The sequence below is a fragment of the Bos grunniens genome, chromosome 23 (assembly GCF_055505025.1).
Source record: "Bos grunniens cultivar Pamir isolate PY7600 chromosome 23, Bosgru_T2T1.0, whole genome shotgun sequence".
Taxonomy (NCBI): Eukaryota; Metazoa; Chordata; class Mammalia; order Artiodactyla; family Bovidae; genus Bos; species Bos grunniens.
The window spans coordinates 12,564,485-12,582,529 of NC_141187.1; the positions used below are offsets into that span (position 1 = coordinate 12,564,485).

General features: G+C 42.2%; 1 protein-coding gene across 30 annotated transcripts in view; it reads left to right on the plus strand.

The window, feature by feature from the left end:
- Window positions 1-18,045, plus strand: part of RNF8 (ring finger protein 8) — a 44,319-nt gene that overhangs the window by 14,211 nt on the left and 12,063 nt on the right. For 7 of the 30 annotated variants that reach the window (XM_086371490.1, XM_086371499.1, XM_086371495.1 and 4 more), the window contains 5 exons: window positions 6,183-6,923; window positions 9,232-9,294; window positions 12,195-12,284; window positions 14,063-14,170; window positions 16,369-16,573. In XM_086371490.1, the coding sequence (XP_086227616.1) occupies window positions 6,183-6,923; window positions 9,232-9,294; window positions 12,195-12,284; window positions 14,063-14,170; window positions 16,369-16,573 (1,207 nt within the window). Of the gene's footprint in view, window positions 1-6,182; window positions 6,924-9,231; window positions 9,295-12,194; window positions 12,285-14,062; window positions 14,171-16,368; window positions 16,574-17,879; window positions 18,004-18,045 lie in introns of all 30 variants that reach the window. The other 23 variants (XM_086371492.1, XM_086371501.1, XM_086371494.1 and 20 more) reach the window with 7 other exon arrangements.

Here is an 18,045-nt window from a genome sequence, read left to right on the forward strand (position 1 = left end):
CTTTTCCCTGTCGTGTGTGTCTTGCCTGGAGAAGTTCATTTACCATTTGTTGCAAATAAAGCTGGTTTGGTCGTGCTGAATTCTCTTTAACTTTTGCTTCTCTAGAAAGCTTTTGCTTTCTCTGTCAAATCTGAACGAGAGTTTTGCTGGGTAAAGTATTATTCTTGGTTTTAGGTTTTCCCTGAACAAGAGTCTGGCTGGATAGAGTATTCTTGGTTGTAGGTTCTTCCTTTTCACCACTTTAAATATATCATTCCATTCCCTTCTGGCTCATAGGGTTTCTTTGAGAAAATCAGCTGATAACCTGATGGGGAGTTCCCTTGTCTGTTAGTTGTCATTTTTCTCTTGTTGCTTTTAATATTTTATCTTTATCTTTAATTTTTGTCAGTTTTGATTACTATGTGTCTTGGTGTGTTCCTCCTTGGGTTTATCCTGCCTGGGACTCTTATGCTTCCTGGACTTGGTTGACTATTTCCTTTCCCATGTTAGGGAAATTTTCAGCTATTATCTTTTAAAATATTTTTTGGGGTCTTTTCTTTCTCTCTCTTTCTGGGATCTCTATAATGCAAATGTTGTTGCATTTAATGTTATCCCAGGGGTCTCTGAGCAACTAACAGTTTCACTTTTCATTTTCAGAGGTCTCTTAGGCTGTCTTCATTTTTCTTCATTCTTTTTTCTATATTCTGTTCAGCAGTAGTGATTTCCACCATTCTGTCTTATGGATGTGAGACATCTGTAAGTGACCACCAGGTCACTTACCCATTCTCCTGCCTCAGTTATTCTGCTATTGATTCCTTCTAATGTATTGTTCATCTCTGTTTGCTTGTTTTTTTTAGTTTTTCTAGGTCTTTGGTAAACATTACTTGCATCTTCTCTGTTCTTTTTCCAAGATCCTGGATGATCTTCACTATCACACTTCTGAATTCTTTTTCTGGAAGGTTGCCTAATCTCCACTTCGTTTAGTTGTTCTTCTGAGGTTTTGGCCCTTCATCTGGAGCATAGCCCTCTGTTTTTTTCATTCTGATTAACTTTCTGTGATGTGATTTTCATTCTAGCCTCTGCAGGATTGTGGTTCATCTTCTGTCTGCCCTCTGGTGGATGAGGCTGAAGGCTTGTGTAAGCTTCCTCATGGGAGGGACTGGCAGTGGGAAAAACTGGATCTTGCTCAGCTAAGTCTTGCTCTGTTTCTATACAAAAAAGATCTTCATGACCTAGATAACCATGATGGTGTGATCACTCATCTAGAGCCAGACATCCTGGAATGCAAAGTCAGGTGGGCTTTAGGAAGCATTTACTATGAACAAAGCTAGTGGAGGTAATGGAATCCCAGTTGAGCTTATTTCACATTCTAAAAGATGATGCTATTAAAGTGCTGCACTCAATTATGCCAGCAAATCTGGAAAACTCAGCAGTGGCCACAGGACTAGAAAAAGGTCAGTTTTCATTCTAAATCCAAAGAAGGGCAATGTCAAAGAGTGTTCAAACTACTGCACGATTGCAGTCATCCACACGCCAGCAAAGTGATACTCAAAATTCTCTAAGCCAGGCTTCAACAGTATGTGAACTGTGAACTTCTAGATGTTCAAGCTGGATTAGAAAAGGCAGAGAAACCAGAGATCATATTACCAACATCCATTGGATCATCGAAAAAGCAATTTTTCGATGCAAGAGAGTTCCAGAAAACATCTATTTCTGCTTTATTGACTAAGCTTAAAGCCTTTGACTGTGTTGATCACAACAAACTGTGGAAAATTCTGAAAAAGATGAGAATATCAGACCACCTGACCTGCCTCCTGAGAAATCTGTATGCCGGTCAAGAAGCAACAGTTTGAACCAGACATGGAACAATAGACTGGTTCCAAATTGGGAAAGGAGTACATCAAGGCTATATATTGTCACCCTGCTTATTTAACTTATATGCAGAGCACATGTGAAGTGCCGGGCTGGATGAAGCACAAGCTGGAATCAGGATTGCTGGGAGAAATATCAATAACCTCAGATATGCAGATGACACCACCCTTATGGCAGAAAGTGAAGAACTAAAGAGGCTTTTGATGAAAGTGAAGGAGGAGAGTGAAAAGGCTGGCTTAAAGCTCAACATTCAGAAAACTGAGATCATGGCATCTGGTCCCATCACTTCATGGCAAATAGATGGGGAAACAGTGGAAACAGTGGCTGACTTTGTTTTTTTGGGGCTCCAAAATCACTGCAGATGGTGATTGCAGCCATGAAATTAAAGGACACTTAATCCTTGGAAGGAAAGTTATGACCAACCTAGACAACATATTAAAAAGCAGAGATATTACTTTGTCAACAAAGGTTCATCTAGTCAAGGCTATGGTTTTTCCAGTAGTCACATATGGATGTGAGAATTGGACTATAAAGAAAGCTGAGCGCCAAAGAATTGATGCTTTTAAACTGTGGTGTTGGAGAAGACTCTTGAGGGTCCCTTGGACTACAAGGAGATCCAGCCAGTCCATCCTAAGGGAGATCAGTCCTGAATATTCATTAGAAGGACTGATATTGAAGCTGAAACTCCAGTACTTTGGCCACCTGATGTGAAGAGCTGACTCATTTGAAAAGACCCTAATGCTGGGAAAGATTGAGGGCAGAAGAAGAGGATGACAGAGGATGAGATGACTGGATGGCATCACCGACTCAATGGACATGGGTTTGGGTGGACTCCTGGAGTTGGTGATGGACAGGGGGGCCTGGTGTACTGCGGTTCATGGGGTTGCAAAGAGTCAGACACGACTGAGTAACTGAACTGAACGTCATTCATTTATATAATATTCAAAACCAGGCAAAGCTAATGTGTGATGTTAAGCCAGGCTAGTAGCCACCTTATGGCAGGGAGCAAGGGGTGTGGTTAATGTCTAGGAGGAGGCACGGGGATGTTTCTGGGGTGCTGATAATGTGGGATTTTTTTTTTTAAACCTTGTGGTAGTTACACTGAATTGTTCACTCTGTGATATTCATATAGTTGTACATTTATGATTTATATACCCTTTAATGTTTGTAGCTATGTTCTAGTAAAGAATTTTTTAAAATATTGACTGGTACACCTATTAGAAATGCTAAAATAATACATTACCAAGTGCTGATGAGCATGCCGAGTAACTGAAACTCTTAAACACTGCAAGTGAGGAAACAAACTAGTACCACCACTTTGAAAAACAGTTTGGCAGTTTCTTTGAGTTAAACAGTTAATCACTTAACCAGTAATTCTATTTCTAGGTATTTACCCCAGATTAATAGGGACTTATGTTCTCATAAAACTTGTACCTAAATGTTTCTAGTGGCTTTATTCATAATCACCAAAAACTGGAGGAAACAACTAGGGAATGGAGAAACAAGCTGGTACACGCATACTCTGGAGTGTACTACTCAGCAATAAAAATACCAGACTACTGTAATGCAACCAAGTGGACACATCTCAGAATCATCATGCTAAGCAAAAGAAGCCAGCCTCCAAAGGGTACATACTGTATATGATTCCATTTATACAACATTTGGAAAAGGCAGACCTATGTAGAGACCAGATGAGTAGATAGATGCCTGGGAATGGGTGAAGGGTTGACTGCAAAGGTGCCTTGTGTCTTGATATGATTGTACAAGGTGTTTGCGTCTAAACCTGGCTTTAAAAATCCTGTTGCCTCGTTCCCATCTCAGACCAATTAATTCAGTCTGAGGATAAGACTCAGGCACTGCTATTTGTTCTAAACATTTCCAGGTGATTTCACTCTATAGGGTTAGGGCTGAGAACCATTTATGAGCTACATAAATCATCTAGGGAACTGCACAGAAACATTGGCTTTTGGATTTGGATTTCCACTGTTCTCAACAACTGATTAAAACTCTAGACAGAGATTAAGCATCAAGTGAAGTAATTAGCATTTAAGGGGCTGAGGATTATTCCACCCTTATTCCATTGATGACTCAGACATTGGGCAGGCTTTTCTTTGGTTATTACTTTGCTGCTGCTGACATTATTCAAACTGGTGATTATGAAAACCAGCATCAAGAAAGTGTTGACAGGAGTTTGATTTATTTAAACCATTGTATTTGAGATCATATCCTGGGCAGTACTTGATTGTTCCTATATAGCCGTGGTGTTTTCATCTTTTCTATAGTCGCTTTGTGAACGAACCCAATTTGGGCCTTTGGTCCAAATTATACCACTAGGTGTCACCAAGGAGTGATTAATGGGTAAACAGAGGGATCCAAGGATAAAATGTGATCGGAAAATTTTGAAAGCTTATTTTTCAGACCTAAAGGGCTTTGAAGGAGGCAGGTTAATGCAGAGGATCTAGTGGAGGGCTGCCAAAGGTCTTAAAGAGTTTGCCCCCGCTTTTTAGGGAATCCTTGTTTTCTCTCATCTTAGGCTACTCCTATAACCTCTTTATTTATTAACCTTGACTTTGCCTTTGAGTTTTTCTTAAATGTTGGCATTAGGTGGCCACCTGTGTCATATTGCTTTCCCTGAGGCTGTTTTCCTGTGTATAATTTCAAATTGGATTCTTCTTCTGGTCTCCATTCCTCTCCTTTGTTAATAAACATAACCTTTAGTCCCAGTTCAGATGTGAATTTCGTCTCCGGCCTGTCCCCCAAAGTTAAGTCCTTGATATGGGTTAAAATGCCCACTTGTCTCTTTAAACTTTAAATCCTGCATTTGCTTCAAGTCTATTTTAGGACCTTTCATCCCCACTTAGCATCTCTTAGCTAACTCAGCTCTACAGGATATTCCTTTGCATTTATAGGCTGTTCTATGTAATCCCACATTTGCTTAAATATGCACTTGTGTTTTTCTTTCCAGAGTCAGCTGCTAAAAGTTGTTTTCATATCTTCTGCTTTTGCACTCAGTATGTTTACCTTGCAAGATGCTGAGCATAGGGTTGAAGTGCTTGTTAATAAATCAGCTGAGCCAGAAAATAGTAGTGAGCACTTGCATATACCCTTACATAATGCTTACCATGTGCCAGGTACTTTTCTAAGTATATTACACATATTATCTCATTAAATCCACACAAATACCATGAGGGAGACTGTTATTATCTTCCACTTGATAGATGTGGCAACTGGGGCCTAGAGAAGTTAAGAAACTTGCCTGAATCATGCAACTGTTAAGTAATGGAGCCAGATTACAAACCCAGGCAGGCTGACTTCAGGGTTCATGCTCTTAATCTCCACACTATGATTTAAACCACAAAAGTAAATATTGAGCATTTGTTATATGCGAGTCACTGTGCTAAGTGTTTTGCATGAATCATCTCAGTCATTCCTCACAGGAGCAGCATGAGGTGGGAACTGTACTATTTTACAGACAAAACTGATACATAAAGAGTAAACTGCTGAAGGCCATGCAATTAAGAAGCCCAAGGTGGTTCATTTGAGCTATAAACCTAAGTTTGTATAAATCCAGCGCTCTGGCTCTTAACCTCTCTGTTCTATTACCCATTGAAAGTGAAAGTGTTAGTTGCTCAGTCATGTCCAACTCTTTGCGACCTCATGAACTGTAGCCTGCCATGCTCCTCTGTCCATGGAATTCTCCAGGCAAGAATACTGGAGTAGATAACCATTCCCTTCTCCAGGGGATCTTCCTGACCCAGGGATTGAACCTGTGTCTCCTTTCTGGGGTTGTTATCTGGGTCAGATCCCACCTTCAGTTTGACCACAGTGCTAGGTGTTGGTACTTTCTTTCTTGGTTTATGAGTTCTGGGGAGTGTTTTTTCAATTCCCCAATGTGCTCAGGGGTCATACACAGGCAGAGATAGTGCCTGCATGACTTTCTTGGAACCTCATCATTAGAATGCTACTTCCTTTACTAATAGCAGTTTTTCTAGTCTTGGCCCTTTGCCCCTAGTTTATATCAGTAGAGCTATTCGATTTCAGTTTTTAATGCTACTGCATTTATTTGAGTAAATTCATCCTCCAGTAATAAGGTGATTCCTGCCTATTTTACAGGCAGTTCTCTGAAGACATGAATGTCATATAGGTAATAAGCCAAAGCACTATTTGAAGAGTCCTGTTTCTAAGAATGGTGGTTTATGAACCTTTCTTTTCTTTCTATTTGTTCTCAAGTGTTTTCTTCCTAAAAAGACAGAAGGTTTTGCAGCAGCAGGAGAAAAATTAAGAGGAGGAAAATCATGACGCTTATTTTGTCTTTTTTTCCCTTTCCCCAGAGTCTGAATGGTGTCTGGCTGAACAGAGAACGTCTAGAACCTTTAAAGGTCTATTCTATCCATAAAGGAGATCACATCCAGCTTGGGGTACCTCTGGAAAATAAGGAGAATGCAGAGTATGAATATGAAGTTACTGAAGAAGATTGGGAGAGGATTTATCCTTGTCTTTCCCCCAAAAGTGACCAGATGATGGAAAAAAATAAGGGCTTGAGAACTAAAAGGAAATTTAGTTTGGATGAATTAGAGGGTTCTGGAGCTGAAGGCCCCTCAAATTTGAAATCCAAAATAAGTAAATTGTCTTGTGAACCTGGTCAGCAAGTGAAGTCACATGGGAAGGGTAAAGTGGCCAGTCAACCTTCTGAATATTTGGATCCTAAGTTGACTTCTTTTGAGCCAAGTGTGAAGACCACAGGGGCTCACGTTAACCCAGGCCCTGCAAAAGTTATAGAGCTTCTTCGTAAGAAGAAGAAAGCTTCAAATCCTTCAGCATCTCAGAGCAGCTTAGAGCTGTTTAAGGTAACCATGTCCAGGATCCTAATGCTGAAAACACAGATGCAGGAAAAACAGGTGGCTGTTCTGAATGTGAAAAAGCAGACTAAAAAAGGGAGCTCAAAGAAGATTGTGAAAATGGAGCAGGAACTGCAGGATTTACAGTCCCAGCTGTGTGCAGAGCAGGCCCAACAGCAGGCCAGAGTGGAGCAGCTCGAGAAGACTATCCAGGAAGAGCAGCAGCATCTCGAGGTACCACACAGGAGGGAAGGACAAGATACCCCTTGTGGTGGGCAGGCCCTTTGTGAGCCTGTGACCAGAGCTCTCTGTTTCTAGATCAGGGACCATATGTTTAGTGCCAGGGACAAGAGATGTAATGTGATCAGAAAACTTTGAGGTCTGCATGCTGATCGGATCAGGAGCCAGAGTTGGGTTGCCAACATGGGGTAAGTGGACTGGCAGAACCAGCCAAGATGCGTGAGGTTGTAAAAGCTGAGGCATCTCAGAGCTGAGGTGAATTTAGAGAGAGGCTGGATGAAGGTCAAGATACTGCCAAATTACAGTACACTCCAATTAAAGTATTAGTTGTTTTCATGAGTAATCTTCCTCTGCCCTGAGGTCAAAGCCAAATTCCTGTACCCAAGGCAGATAGAGGTCAGCTGGTTACTCTGCCCTTGATTTACCTGTTACTTGTAGCTAACCTAGGAAGTGGGAGGCTAGAAAGGGAAAAATGTTTATTTCTGTCCTGAGTAGCCAGCATGGGAGGGGGCAGGTACACCATCATTCAGTTGTTGGGTTGAGTGCTACCTTCCACAGGATGTCTACCTCTTCAGTAGATAAAATGACTGTCTTAGCTGTGTCAAGGTGAGAGTAAATGTGTCTGCATCCCTGAGTCATTTGTTTAGTTGATCAGCTCTTGCACAGAGCTTCTTGGCTAGGGCTGATCCTGGTTCTGCTCAAAATGTCAGTTCCCATCTGGCCAGAACCACGTGATTTACTCCCACCCACTTCCTCAGGTAGGACTGAATGTCAAGAATTCCCCGTTGTTGACTTAGAATTAAGAAGGGCCAATCAGGATTGAAGTGAATAAGCTTTTATCTTTCCTTTACTTTACTCAGGGTAAGAAACAACCACTTGTGTTGGCTTATTTCTGAACAATTTATAGATTTCATCTAAGCTCTGCTATCCCCTGGAACTGATGGTCTTAGCAAAGGCCATGGATTAAGTAGGTCTTTCTCAGGGTATACATTGCTTGTTTATGTGTACTTTTTGTTGCCCTTTTCCAGCCTGGACTGGTTCTTGAAATTAATAGAGGGAGGTTAATCTCTACATATTTAGTGTATGACACCTTCACCAGAGCAGAACTCTCTTTAAAGGCTAATATGTTCAATAACAAGAGTTACTGTTGATTAATATTTGTGGCTGCTCTGGGCATGCTTCAAGATGTAGCTAGCTGTCAAATCTTTCCATACTAAAAGGGTAAAGAAAGGCAAAAAGGACCCGTTTAGGGAATTTCTCTAGGAATGAGAGGGTCGTATATAAATTGCTCATAGTGAGGTATATCTAGTCCTTTATTACTAGCTGCATTTTCCTCTGTCACCAAGCCCTAGGAATTTATCCTACTCTTGCTGCTTGCTCAGAAGCTCATTAAACCCTTGTTATTTCACACAGATTTTGGGGGGGGGGCAGGGTGGAGTGGGTGCACTCCACAGCTTGTGGGATCTTAGTTCCCTGACCAGGGATTGAACCCAGGTCTTCAGCAGTGAGAGTGCAGAGTCCTAACAATTGGACGGCCAGGGAATTCCCACACAGAATTTTTTTTGAGCACCCACGTTGCCTGGCACTATACTTGGGTCTGGGTTGTTATAAAGATGCTTAATAAATGGTTTTTGTCATAAAGGAATAGATCTTGTTGAGACAAGATATACACAAAATAATCACAGTAGTTTCAAAAGTCTGTAGATTTAAATTAGAGAACAATTTCCAGTTGGTGTATTAAGCGGGTAGGTAATTCTTAAGGAGGGAAGGACCCAGAGGTTCTCGTGGAGGGTGCTGGATGTAGGGGAGTGATGGTGTGGAAGACATCCACACCCGAGGGGGCCCTTGGAGGAAATGCAGCCCAGGCAGGCGGAGAAGGAACAGCTTATGGGCCAGAGGTGGGAAAGACTCGGAGTGAGAGACAGAGTGGCCAGAACTGAGGAAAGAAACATGGCGGAGCTGTGAGTGCCAGCCCAGGAGATTGTATTTCAATTTAGATATTTGGTGATGCAGAAACTCTCAGTTTCCATCCTTTTGAGAGTCATAGCATTAGCCAGTGAAGGGGACTTGGAGTATTAATCCAGAGTTTCTCCAGAACACCCTGAGTGGTGACTTGAAGGTGGCAGCCGTGAGATGTGCAGTGTTTGAGCCAACAGCTTAAAGTAAAACGGGAGATTTCCCACTCCCTCCCTTCCCCCTGTTGTTTCCAGATGCCTCTGCTAGCAGCTCTGCTTGTTTCTGTATTTTGCCCCTTTCTCCCCTTTCTACAGGGAAGCCTTCCATTTTGTTTTTGGCTTTTTAGGGTTTGGAGAAAGAGGAAGGTGAAGAGGACCTGAAGCAGCAGCTGGCCCAGGCTCTGCAGGAGGTAACTTATGCTTGCTGTTGTCCTGAGATTATAGTGGGCGAGAGTGGGGGCAGCCAGGCTTCATGTGCCCACTGGCTGCCTCTGCTACTTAGCACACCCCTCTGCAGCACCTCCAGTCTGTAGCCAGAGCAGGTGGCAGCAGCTCACAGGATCAGGTCTGAGATTTGGAACCTCACAGACATGCCAGACCTCAGTGTGAAAGCTTACGTCTTCATCTGAGCACAAGATGCTCTAGTGAAGATGAAACAGAGCCTGTAGCAATTAGGAGGCTCTCTGGGAGAATGGCTGCACATTCAGAAAGGTGAGGACAGCAGAGGGAAATTGCGAGCCGTGACTTGGCCACCAGGGCCTGCAACGCATCCTATTACCTCACTATTCCTGAGCTGAAGCCATTCTGAAACCATTCAAGAATGTTCCAATTACGCATCTTAGCTTAGGTTGAGAATTTGCAGTTTACCAGCCACTGAAACATATCAATTTACTAAACGGGCAAGACTCACAGGAATAAAATTATCCTAAAAGATTGTCTGTTACTTATTTAATTTAACTTTAGTACCTCGCTCTGTTTATCTTTTAATGAGTTCTTTTGCATCTTAAAAACCTGCTTTGTCTTCTGTCAGTTATGTGTGATGATTAGTAGTTTAAGTCAGGAGGTTAGCGTTCATATCTTCTTGAGAAAAATGAGCCTTCGGGTTAGAATTTGTTTCGAATTTAGTTCTTTTATTGCTTAGCTATCTGTCAACCTTCTTACAGTGCTAACAGTCACATATTCCTGCATGCTTGGGAGTTTGCCCACTTTGATTTCCTTGGGTTCACAAACAGCCTTGGAAAGAATTAGGTGAAAAATTCAATCTTTCTGGAATTTTATTTTCTAAGCTTGTGTATTTTCTAGGTTGGGAGGGTGGGCATGTTTCCCATTTAGAGGATTATTAAATTAATATTCAGATATCATTTTGAAATTGACTGGAAAAGAGGAAGGTTCTGCTCTTGAAAATCCTTGAAGGATCATTAAGAACCCTGCACCCGAAATGCCTGACACTCTTCTGAGACAGACCGGAGAACGCTGTCGTTTAACCTAAGGCGCTTGGCCACCCCCCTTCATTAACCCGACGCAGGATACTTTCAGGTCGTGGCTCTCTGACGACATGCCTGGGGGCTTACTACCCTCAAACGAAACACGGTGGTTTTTTGTTCCAGTTGATTGTCCTTCTGAAGCTGTTCTTTTTCATTTTCCAGACCTATAATTATAACAACTTGCCTTTACATAGAGATTTTAAAACTTTCCTGAGTGCTATCATGTATGTCTTTGTTTTTTCTTACTAACCCTGATGTCAGAGAAGGCAATGGCACTCCACTCCAGTACTTTTGCCTGGAGGATCCCATGGACGGAGGAGCCTGGTGGGCTGCAGTCCATGGGGTTGCTAGAGTCGGACACGACTGAGCGACTTCACTTTCACTTTTCACTTTCATGCATTGGAGAAGGAAATGGCAACCCACTCCAGTGTTCTTGCCTGGAGAATCCCGGGGACGGGAAGCCTGGTTGGCTGCTGTCTATGGGGTTGCACAGAGTTGGACACGACTGAAGTGACGCAGCAGCAGCAGCAACCCTGATGTAGGAGGGGCACCTGTTTTCCCATTTTATAGAAAGTTAAGGCACAGGCACCTAATTAGTAGTCAAGGTGAATACTAAGGACTTCTGATATAACTGACTGTTTTTTTTTTGAGCCCACGCATTTTAAAATGTATTTCTTTGAGTGATATCTTTTCAGAATACTTAACCACCTTCTTTAAAAAACGATCTGAAATGAAATTTAAAATATAATCTATACTTAAGCATTAGGGAACTCAGAAATTATGTTTCATAGAAATGGAACTTCTTGACATTTGATGTAGGCAATGAGTCATGGTAAATAAGCCATTAGCTCTTGGGCATGCCAGTTTCTAGAATACCAAGGCAGAGTTCAGGCAATGTTGCCTTATCAGCACATAGTATGTGATTTATAGAGTAAATATTAGGTTAAAGGTCTTTTTTTTTTTTCAATGAAAACAGTTATCTAGTTTTCCTGAATCCTGTATGCTGCTGCTGCTAAGTCGCTTCAGTCGTGTCCAACTCTGTGCGACCCCATAGACAGCACAGCCCAACAGGCTCCCCTGTCCCTGGGATTCTCCAGGCAAGAACAGTGGAGTGGGTTGCCATTTCCTTCTCCAGTGCATGAAACTGAAAAGTGAAAGTGAAGTCGCCCAGGCATGTCCGACTCTTAGCAACCCCATGGACTGCAGCCCACCAGGCTCCTCCATCCATGGGATTCTCCATGCAAGAGTACTGGAGTGGGGTGCCATCGCCTTTTCCAGAATCCTGTATATCCCTGATTATTTCTTAAAAGCTGCTCCTGGTTCTGGGTAGCTTTAGAGTTAGTTACTAGTTCTTCAGCATTGGTTCCCAGAGTCACTTGGGTGGCTTTTTGAAAAATGCACATCCCATATATGTGTATAACTGATTCACTTTGCTGTGTAGCAGAAGGTAACACAACATTGTAAATCAACTATACTCCAATAAATTTTTTTTTTAAATGAAGTCCCTGGGCCCCAAGCCAAACCCACAAAGTCAGACACTCTGGAAGTTCTTCAGTTACTTTGGATGACCATGAAGGTTGGGTTATTTCCAGAGGGATTAATAGATTTGATGGCTTCCCTCCCTATCTGCTCCTTTCCCTGGAAAAAAAAAAAAAAAGCAGCATTTAACTGGGATGTCTTGAAGAAACAAAAACATTATTTTGAAATTGCCCAATCCATTAATCTCTTGAACCAAAGCTGCTGACAGAGGGAGGGACAGGCATGGTGGCTAACAGGAACAATATAGTGCCATGCATCTTGAGTGTGTATCTGCTGTGTTTCTGCAGTATCGGTCTCTGATGGAAGAGCTAAATCGCAGCAAGAAGAACTTTGAAGCGATCATTCAAGCCAAGGACAAAGAATTGGAGCAGACCAAGGTACTGGAAAGAAGAAGGTTTAGAATAATTTGGTTAGTACATGCAACTCAGCATTCTCAACAGTGCAAGGATTGCTTTGGTGAATGAAGGGAGAGGTATGGCTATTCCCTGCCTCAAGGGAAATAATCCTTAAAATTGTTTAGGCCTATAGAAGGTTCTGCCTGTAAGACAACACCTGTTTCCTTCCCTCACTCAGAAGCGAAATGCTGGAAATGATACATCCTGCAGTCTAGTCCATTGTCTGTGGTAGATGCTCCTTCAGAGTGTCTCACTCACATAGGCTAAGGGGTGGTGTAGTCAAAATAAAAAGTAGTTCATCTTGATGCATTTGTGTAATTATTTCTCACATCAAATCAATGACACTCTTAAATTAGGGGTTGTAGACTCAAATGCCCCCTGGAGTCAGACTGATAAAAGAAGTGAATGAAGTGGCCTGGGTGTAAGAACACAGTGGGGAGCTGTGAGGTGGAATTCCACCCTCACCCATACCCCAAGAGGCAGCTCTTCTCTGCAGCAGCCAGTTGCCAACCAGAAGTGCAGGCCCAGGGTTGTCAGATCGGAGTTTTCCACAGAAAATGGAAATCCAGATGTTTATGTGAAGTATCCCAATTTTCAAGTAGTAGCAACAGGTTCAGTTTTTTGATACCATGAATGCCAAACTAAATAAATAAGTCTATAGGCTGGATGTAGTCCACAGGCCACCAGTTTGCATCCTCTGATGGGAAATTAATGCCTGAGTCTGACTACATCTCTCAGCCCACCCTTCCTCAAGTACACATCTGGAGCAGATTACAGAAAGGCGAGGACTCTTTTTCCACTTGATTTGCTATCCTTATCCTCTATTTAAATCATGTAGTACTTTATTCCCCAGCCTCTAAGACGCCACCACATCCTTTTAAATCCAGCAATTCAAAAGTTTTCAAGGAACTTGACTCTAGTTATAAATGGGTCCATTCCCTCTTCACTGTCCTGATTAGTCTCACAATCTTTGCTTTGATAAGAGAAAATAAAACATGAAAAATAACCTCTCAAATACACCCTCTTTTGGCTTTTCCTCTCCGCGCTAGGGGCACTTAATAAATGTTGACTTCAAGAGAGCACATCTAGATCCTCCTTGAAAAGAGTGTCCACCAGCAGTCTGTCTCTTGGGGAAAGCACAGGGAAATTGCACGGCAGGAGTGGGAAGTAACAAGCATCACAGAGCATGAGGCCTGAAGATACTTCAACAGGCCATCTCTCCAGCCTCCTGCCTCCAGGCACCTTGGGTATTATACTTATTTTGTAGGAGAGACATCTGCAGAGAACACAGAGGACCTTATACACTAATTCAAGCTTCCTGCCTTTATGGACTGTTCCTCGTTTCTTTCTTATCCAGTGAGCTCTTGGCTGCTTAGGATGGTTTTGTATCCCCTCTGAACTGCAGTGTGCTATAGAATACCTAATGTCTCGTTCTGGCCTCGGATGGTTGGTGGGGTTGGTATGCTGACTTCAGTTTTTCTCATTTGGTTATTTTTGGGAAGGAGACCAAAACTGCAATACCAGTACATACTCATGAAGTCGAGAAAGGAAAAAAAGGATGACAGCGCCCTATATTAGAAAGCAGTTCTGAGAAGCGGTAGTCCTTGGGGCAAGAATTTTATTCTTGTGTTACTACGCCAGGGTGAATTTTTAATTTAGATTCTTTCTGAATCCTACTGCAGACTGTTAATCCTGCTCTGTCCTGTTTTGCATTCTTGTTAGTTCTCCCGAATGACAGGTGGGGTTGTATGTCTTTGCAGGAAGAGAAGGAGAAGGTGCAAGCACAGAAGGAGGAAGTTCTTAGCCACATGAATGACGTGCTAGAGAATGAGCTCCAGTGCATTATTTGCTCAGAATACTTCGTTGAGGTAATGATGAGCAGTGGCTCATGCCCTCTCACTCTCCCACCCCTGAATGGAGCCTCCGCTGCACAGACTGCTTCTGCTCTAGGGTAACATTCTGAAGAGATTTTTCCTGCAGGAACTTACTGTAGCTATTTGACTTCAAAGTGGCTGCTGGGGGTGGCCACTTCTCACTTGTCTTTGTGGTCTTCTTTACCTCCACTGGCTTTTTTCATACTTCATTTGTTCTTGAGTTCTTTTTTTGGCAGAATCAGTGTTTGGGGCTGTAATAAAGCCTTTATCTTTTTGTTGTTGAGGGAAAACACTTCGGTTTTGAAGAACCATCTAGGGGCTGCCCCACCCTCCCACAGGTCAGAATGTCATATGTTTCCTACATTCCAGCAACTATGTGCTGTTGGGTTTTGTGGTTTGTTTTTTTTTTTTGCCTAGTGTTGAGCTCCTGCAGGTTTTTTTTTTTTTAACCTCCTGGGAGCCATTTGATTCTGGCAGAATCCAGAATTAGATGGCATTAGAAATTTGAAGTATCAGAATAAAGCTACTCAATAAAGCTAGTCTTTCTTTGCTCTGAATGGAAACAGTGCTGAGAGTGGGCGTGCAGTGCAGCCTTTGAACAAGGGGGTAAATGTCATTGAGGTATGATCACGGGATTCAGTGGCCAAATGGAACATTTTTCAGGGACTCTGAGGCTCCTTAATGAAACATCACGCCTAGGATTTCATTTGTTATCCTGTCTTCTTTTTGCATAGACTCTCTTATTTTCACAAATTATACCATTTGTGTCCAGTTCATCTTACACAACAAGTGTTAAACTAAAGTTGTTAAATGATAGTGCTTTTCAGACTCATTAAAAAGAAAACGCATACACACACAGCTTCCTTTTTTTCTGGTGGCCTTTAGGGAGCTTGGGTCTATTAGCCTCCTGAAAAATCTGTCCTGGATAGACCTGTTTCTTTTGCTTTGGATCTACTTTGACTTCAGATCATAATTTCCCCATAGTTTGTAGTCATTTGATTCCCTACTTTGGAGAAACTCAGTTAGTACTGTTTCGACATGACTTATGCACCGTAATAGAAGACTACAAGGAAAGGGGTTGGAATAGGTCATGAGTTAGCCAACCTGAAGTGTCTGCACGACATGTAAGAGACAAATAACTTGATCTTTGTTTGGTTTACAGCATGTGCTGACCTTTCCTGCTGGTCCTCTCTTAAAATCAGTGTTGGGGAAGAGATTTCATTTTAGTCAAGCAGGTTTTTAGTCCTATTTATGAGAATTTTGTCTCATTCTTTATTTTTACTTTTTTTCTTTTTTTTGTATGTCTCATTCTTTACTGAGAATGTTTCCTAGTTGGCCTTCTGGCCTCCACTTGGAATTTGGAAAATAATACAAAGTTTGTGTTATTTCCCCCTGCATTCCCAAAAGCAAGAAAGAAAACTTTTTAGTTCCAGAAAAAGTTGTATCTTAGGAGAGGTACAAAAACAAGAGTAACAAAGAGTATGGTTTTTGTTTTGAAAAGTAATAAGGACCTTGGCAGAAAGCTGATCATTGGGGTTGTGCAGGAGCGCCTCAGATACGGGCCTTTTTCTGCTTTCTCTCTTCTCATAGGCTTATTGATATTACTTAAGGCACTGTCAGTTGAACCCATTACCTTTTGTCCTATTTTGTTTTTAGATTCTTTTTCCCTAGCCTAAGTTCTTTTACATATACTTTTTAAAGCTTCTTTTGAGTAGAGATAAGGCTCTCCTACCATTCTGTATACTGAGTATTCACTGTGTGAATTAAAATTGAGGTTCTAATTCACCATTAGGACATAAATTTGTTTTTTATGAGAGAACTAGTGATGTATTTGTATCAGACATGCACGTTTTCTAGTCCTACTTAAGTCCAGTGACTTGTATTTGCAGGACAGCTAAGCCACGTTGGCAGTGTGAACTGAGTTGGTGGAACAAAATAAGACAAATCAGCCTACCTGGAGCCCGAGTTTATGAGCTTAACTTTGAGAGAGAAAACAAATAATCTAACATGAAGCTTAAAATTTACAGTTCCTAGGAATGATTCTGATACCCTTTGTAAGCCCTCTAGATGAAGTTATGGTTAAATTTCCATTTCGTCTTGAGAACTAACTCCTTTCGTAACTCTGAGATCACAACGGCCCTGGGGGAGTAAGGGTCACAGTTCTCATGTGTGTGTTCACGTTTCCATTTTAGGCTGTCACCTTGAACTGTGCCCATAGTTTCTGCTCCTACTGTATCAATGAGTGGATGAAGCGGAAAGTAGAATGCCCCATTTGTCGGAAGGACATCAAGTCCAAAACCCGCTCCCTGGTTCTGGACAATTGCATTAGTAAGATGGTAGACAATCTGAACTCAGAAGTGAAAGAACGACGAATTGTCCTCATCAGGGAACGAAAAGGTGAGTGAGTATGAAAAGAGGTGAGTCCCCTCAACAGAGTTAAAGAGTTTTTTGGATCCAGAAGAGTCAGATAAATGATTCTTGAGCTTAAGAAGGAGGTGGAAGAAATGGGGGAAAGTAAAGGAAGCTAAAGGTAATAACCATGTAAGAAACAGTTGAGGCAGATGGAATATGTGGGCAGCGGGGAATGGGGAGGCTTAGGTGTTTGTGTCTTAGTTACGGGAATAGAAAAACACACGGGTGGACAACTTACAGTCTTAGTCACTAGATGGGGCTGTCGTTCAAGACAGTTTAGTTGCTGTCTATTGCTGTCGGTAGGTTGCAGAAACCTTAGGTTGGGTACACAATAAATTATAAATAGGATTTGTACAAGTCAAAGATTCAGAACTTGGAAAATGCCAAAAAATATGAAGAAAAGAGGTATAGGTTCTATCTGTAAGAGTCACAGCTTAACTACACAAATCGGGCATAACGTTAAGCCAAAAAGAGATTAATTTAATCCTACTATGTTAACTTTACTAGTACTAGTATGACTCAGTCGTGTCCAACTCTTTGCGACCCCCTGGACTGTAGCCCACCAGGCTCCTCCCTCCATGGGATTCTCCAGGCAAGAATACTGGAGTGGGTTGCCATTTCCTTCTCCAGGGGATCTTCCCCACCTAGGGATTGAACCCGGGTCTCCCGCATTGTGGGCAGATGCTTTAACCTCTGAGCCACCAGGGAAGCATGTTAACTTTGTGCGTCCTAATAAAAAAGTTTGCCGGAGAGACTTTGAATAAAGAGGTTAGGGAAGTGGGGGTGGGTGAGTTTCCTCAAGGAACCATACTCCCATAGAGAGTATCTGCTCCTCTAACACAAGTGATCTCATCACACTTGGGGCCTGCTCTGTTGAGGATTGCAGAGCCACTCTGCTTGAGACTTAAATGTCCTTGTGGCAAAAGAATGTGTCCTGGGGCAAAGCACAAGGAAACTAGTGGATCAGAAGAATTGGTTATTAGGCAGGGATGAGAGTTCAGAGGAGGAGGGTAGATCTGATTATCATGTTCAGTCCCTTTAGAAATCCTATACAGCTCTACCCTCTGGGAAAGCTCAGAGTACTGAGAGGTCAATTGGTTGCACATAAAGGGCCAGAGAAGAAGAATCAAAAGCTCACTGCCCTTCCAGGTGCTTCCCACCACCTGGCCATCGGGAAGCCATGTTCATGTATGTATTTGGATGTACCCTTTTCTGAGTTAAGAGAAGCCAAAGGCTTAAATGCCACAGTGCTAAGAACAGGATCTTCTGTCTATTGCTTTCTTTCTCCTAGCCCTTCAGCAAATATCAGCCTCTTTGAATCAGGCCAGAAATCTGATGCTGACTTGTAAGCAGCTGTAGTGTGGAATTGGCCCTTGGTTGGTGAGCCATTGCAGGGGCAGCAGACCAGTCACAGGGTAGGTGTTGAGCCTGTTTTGCCCAAGGAAGACATTCTGACC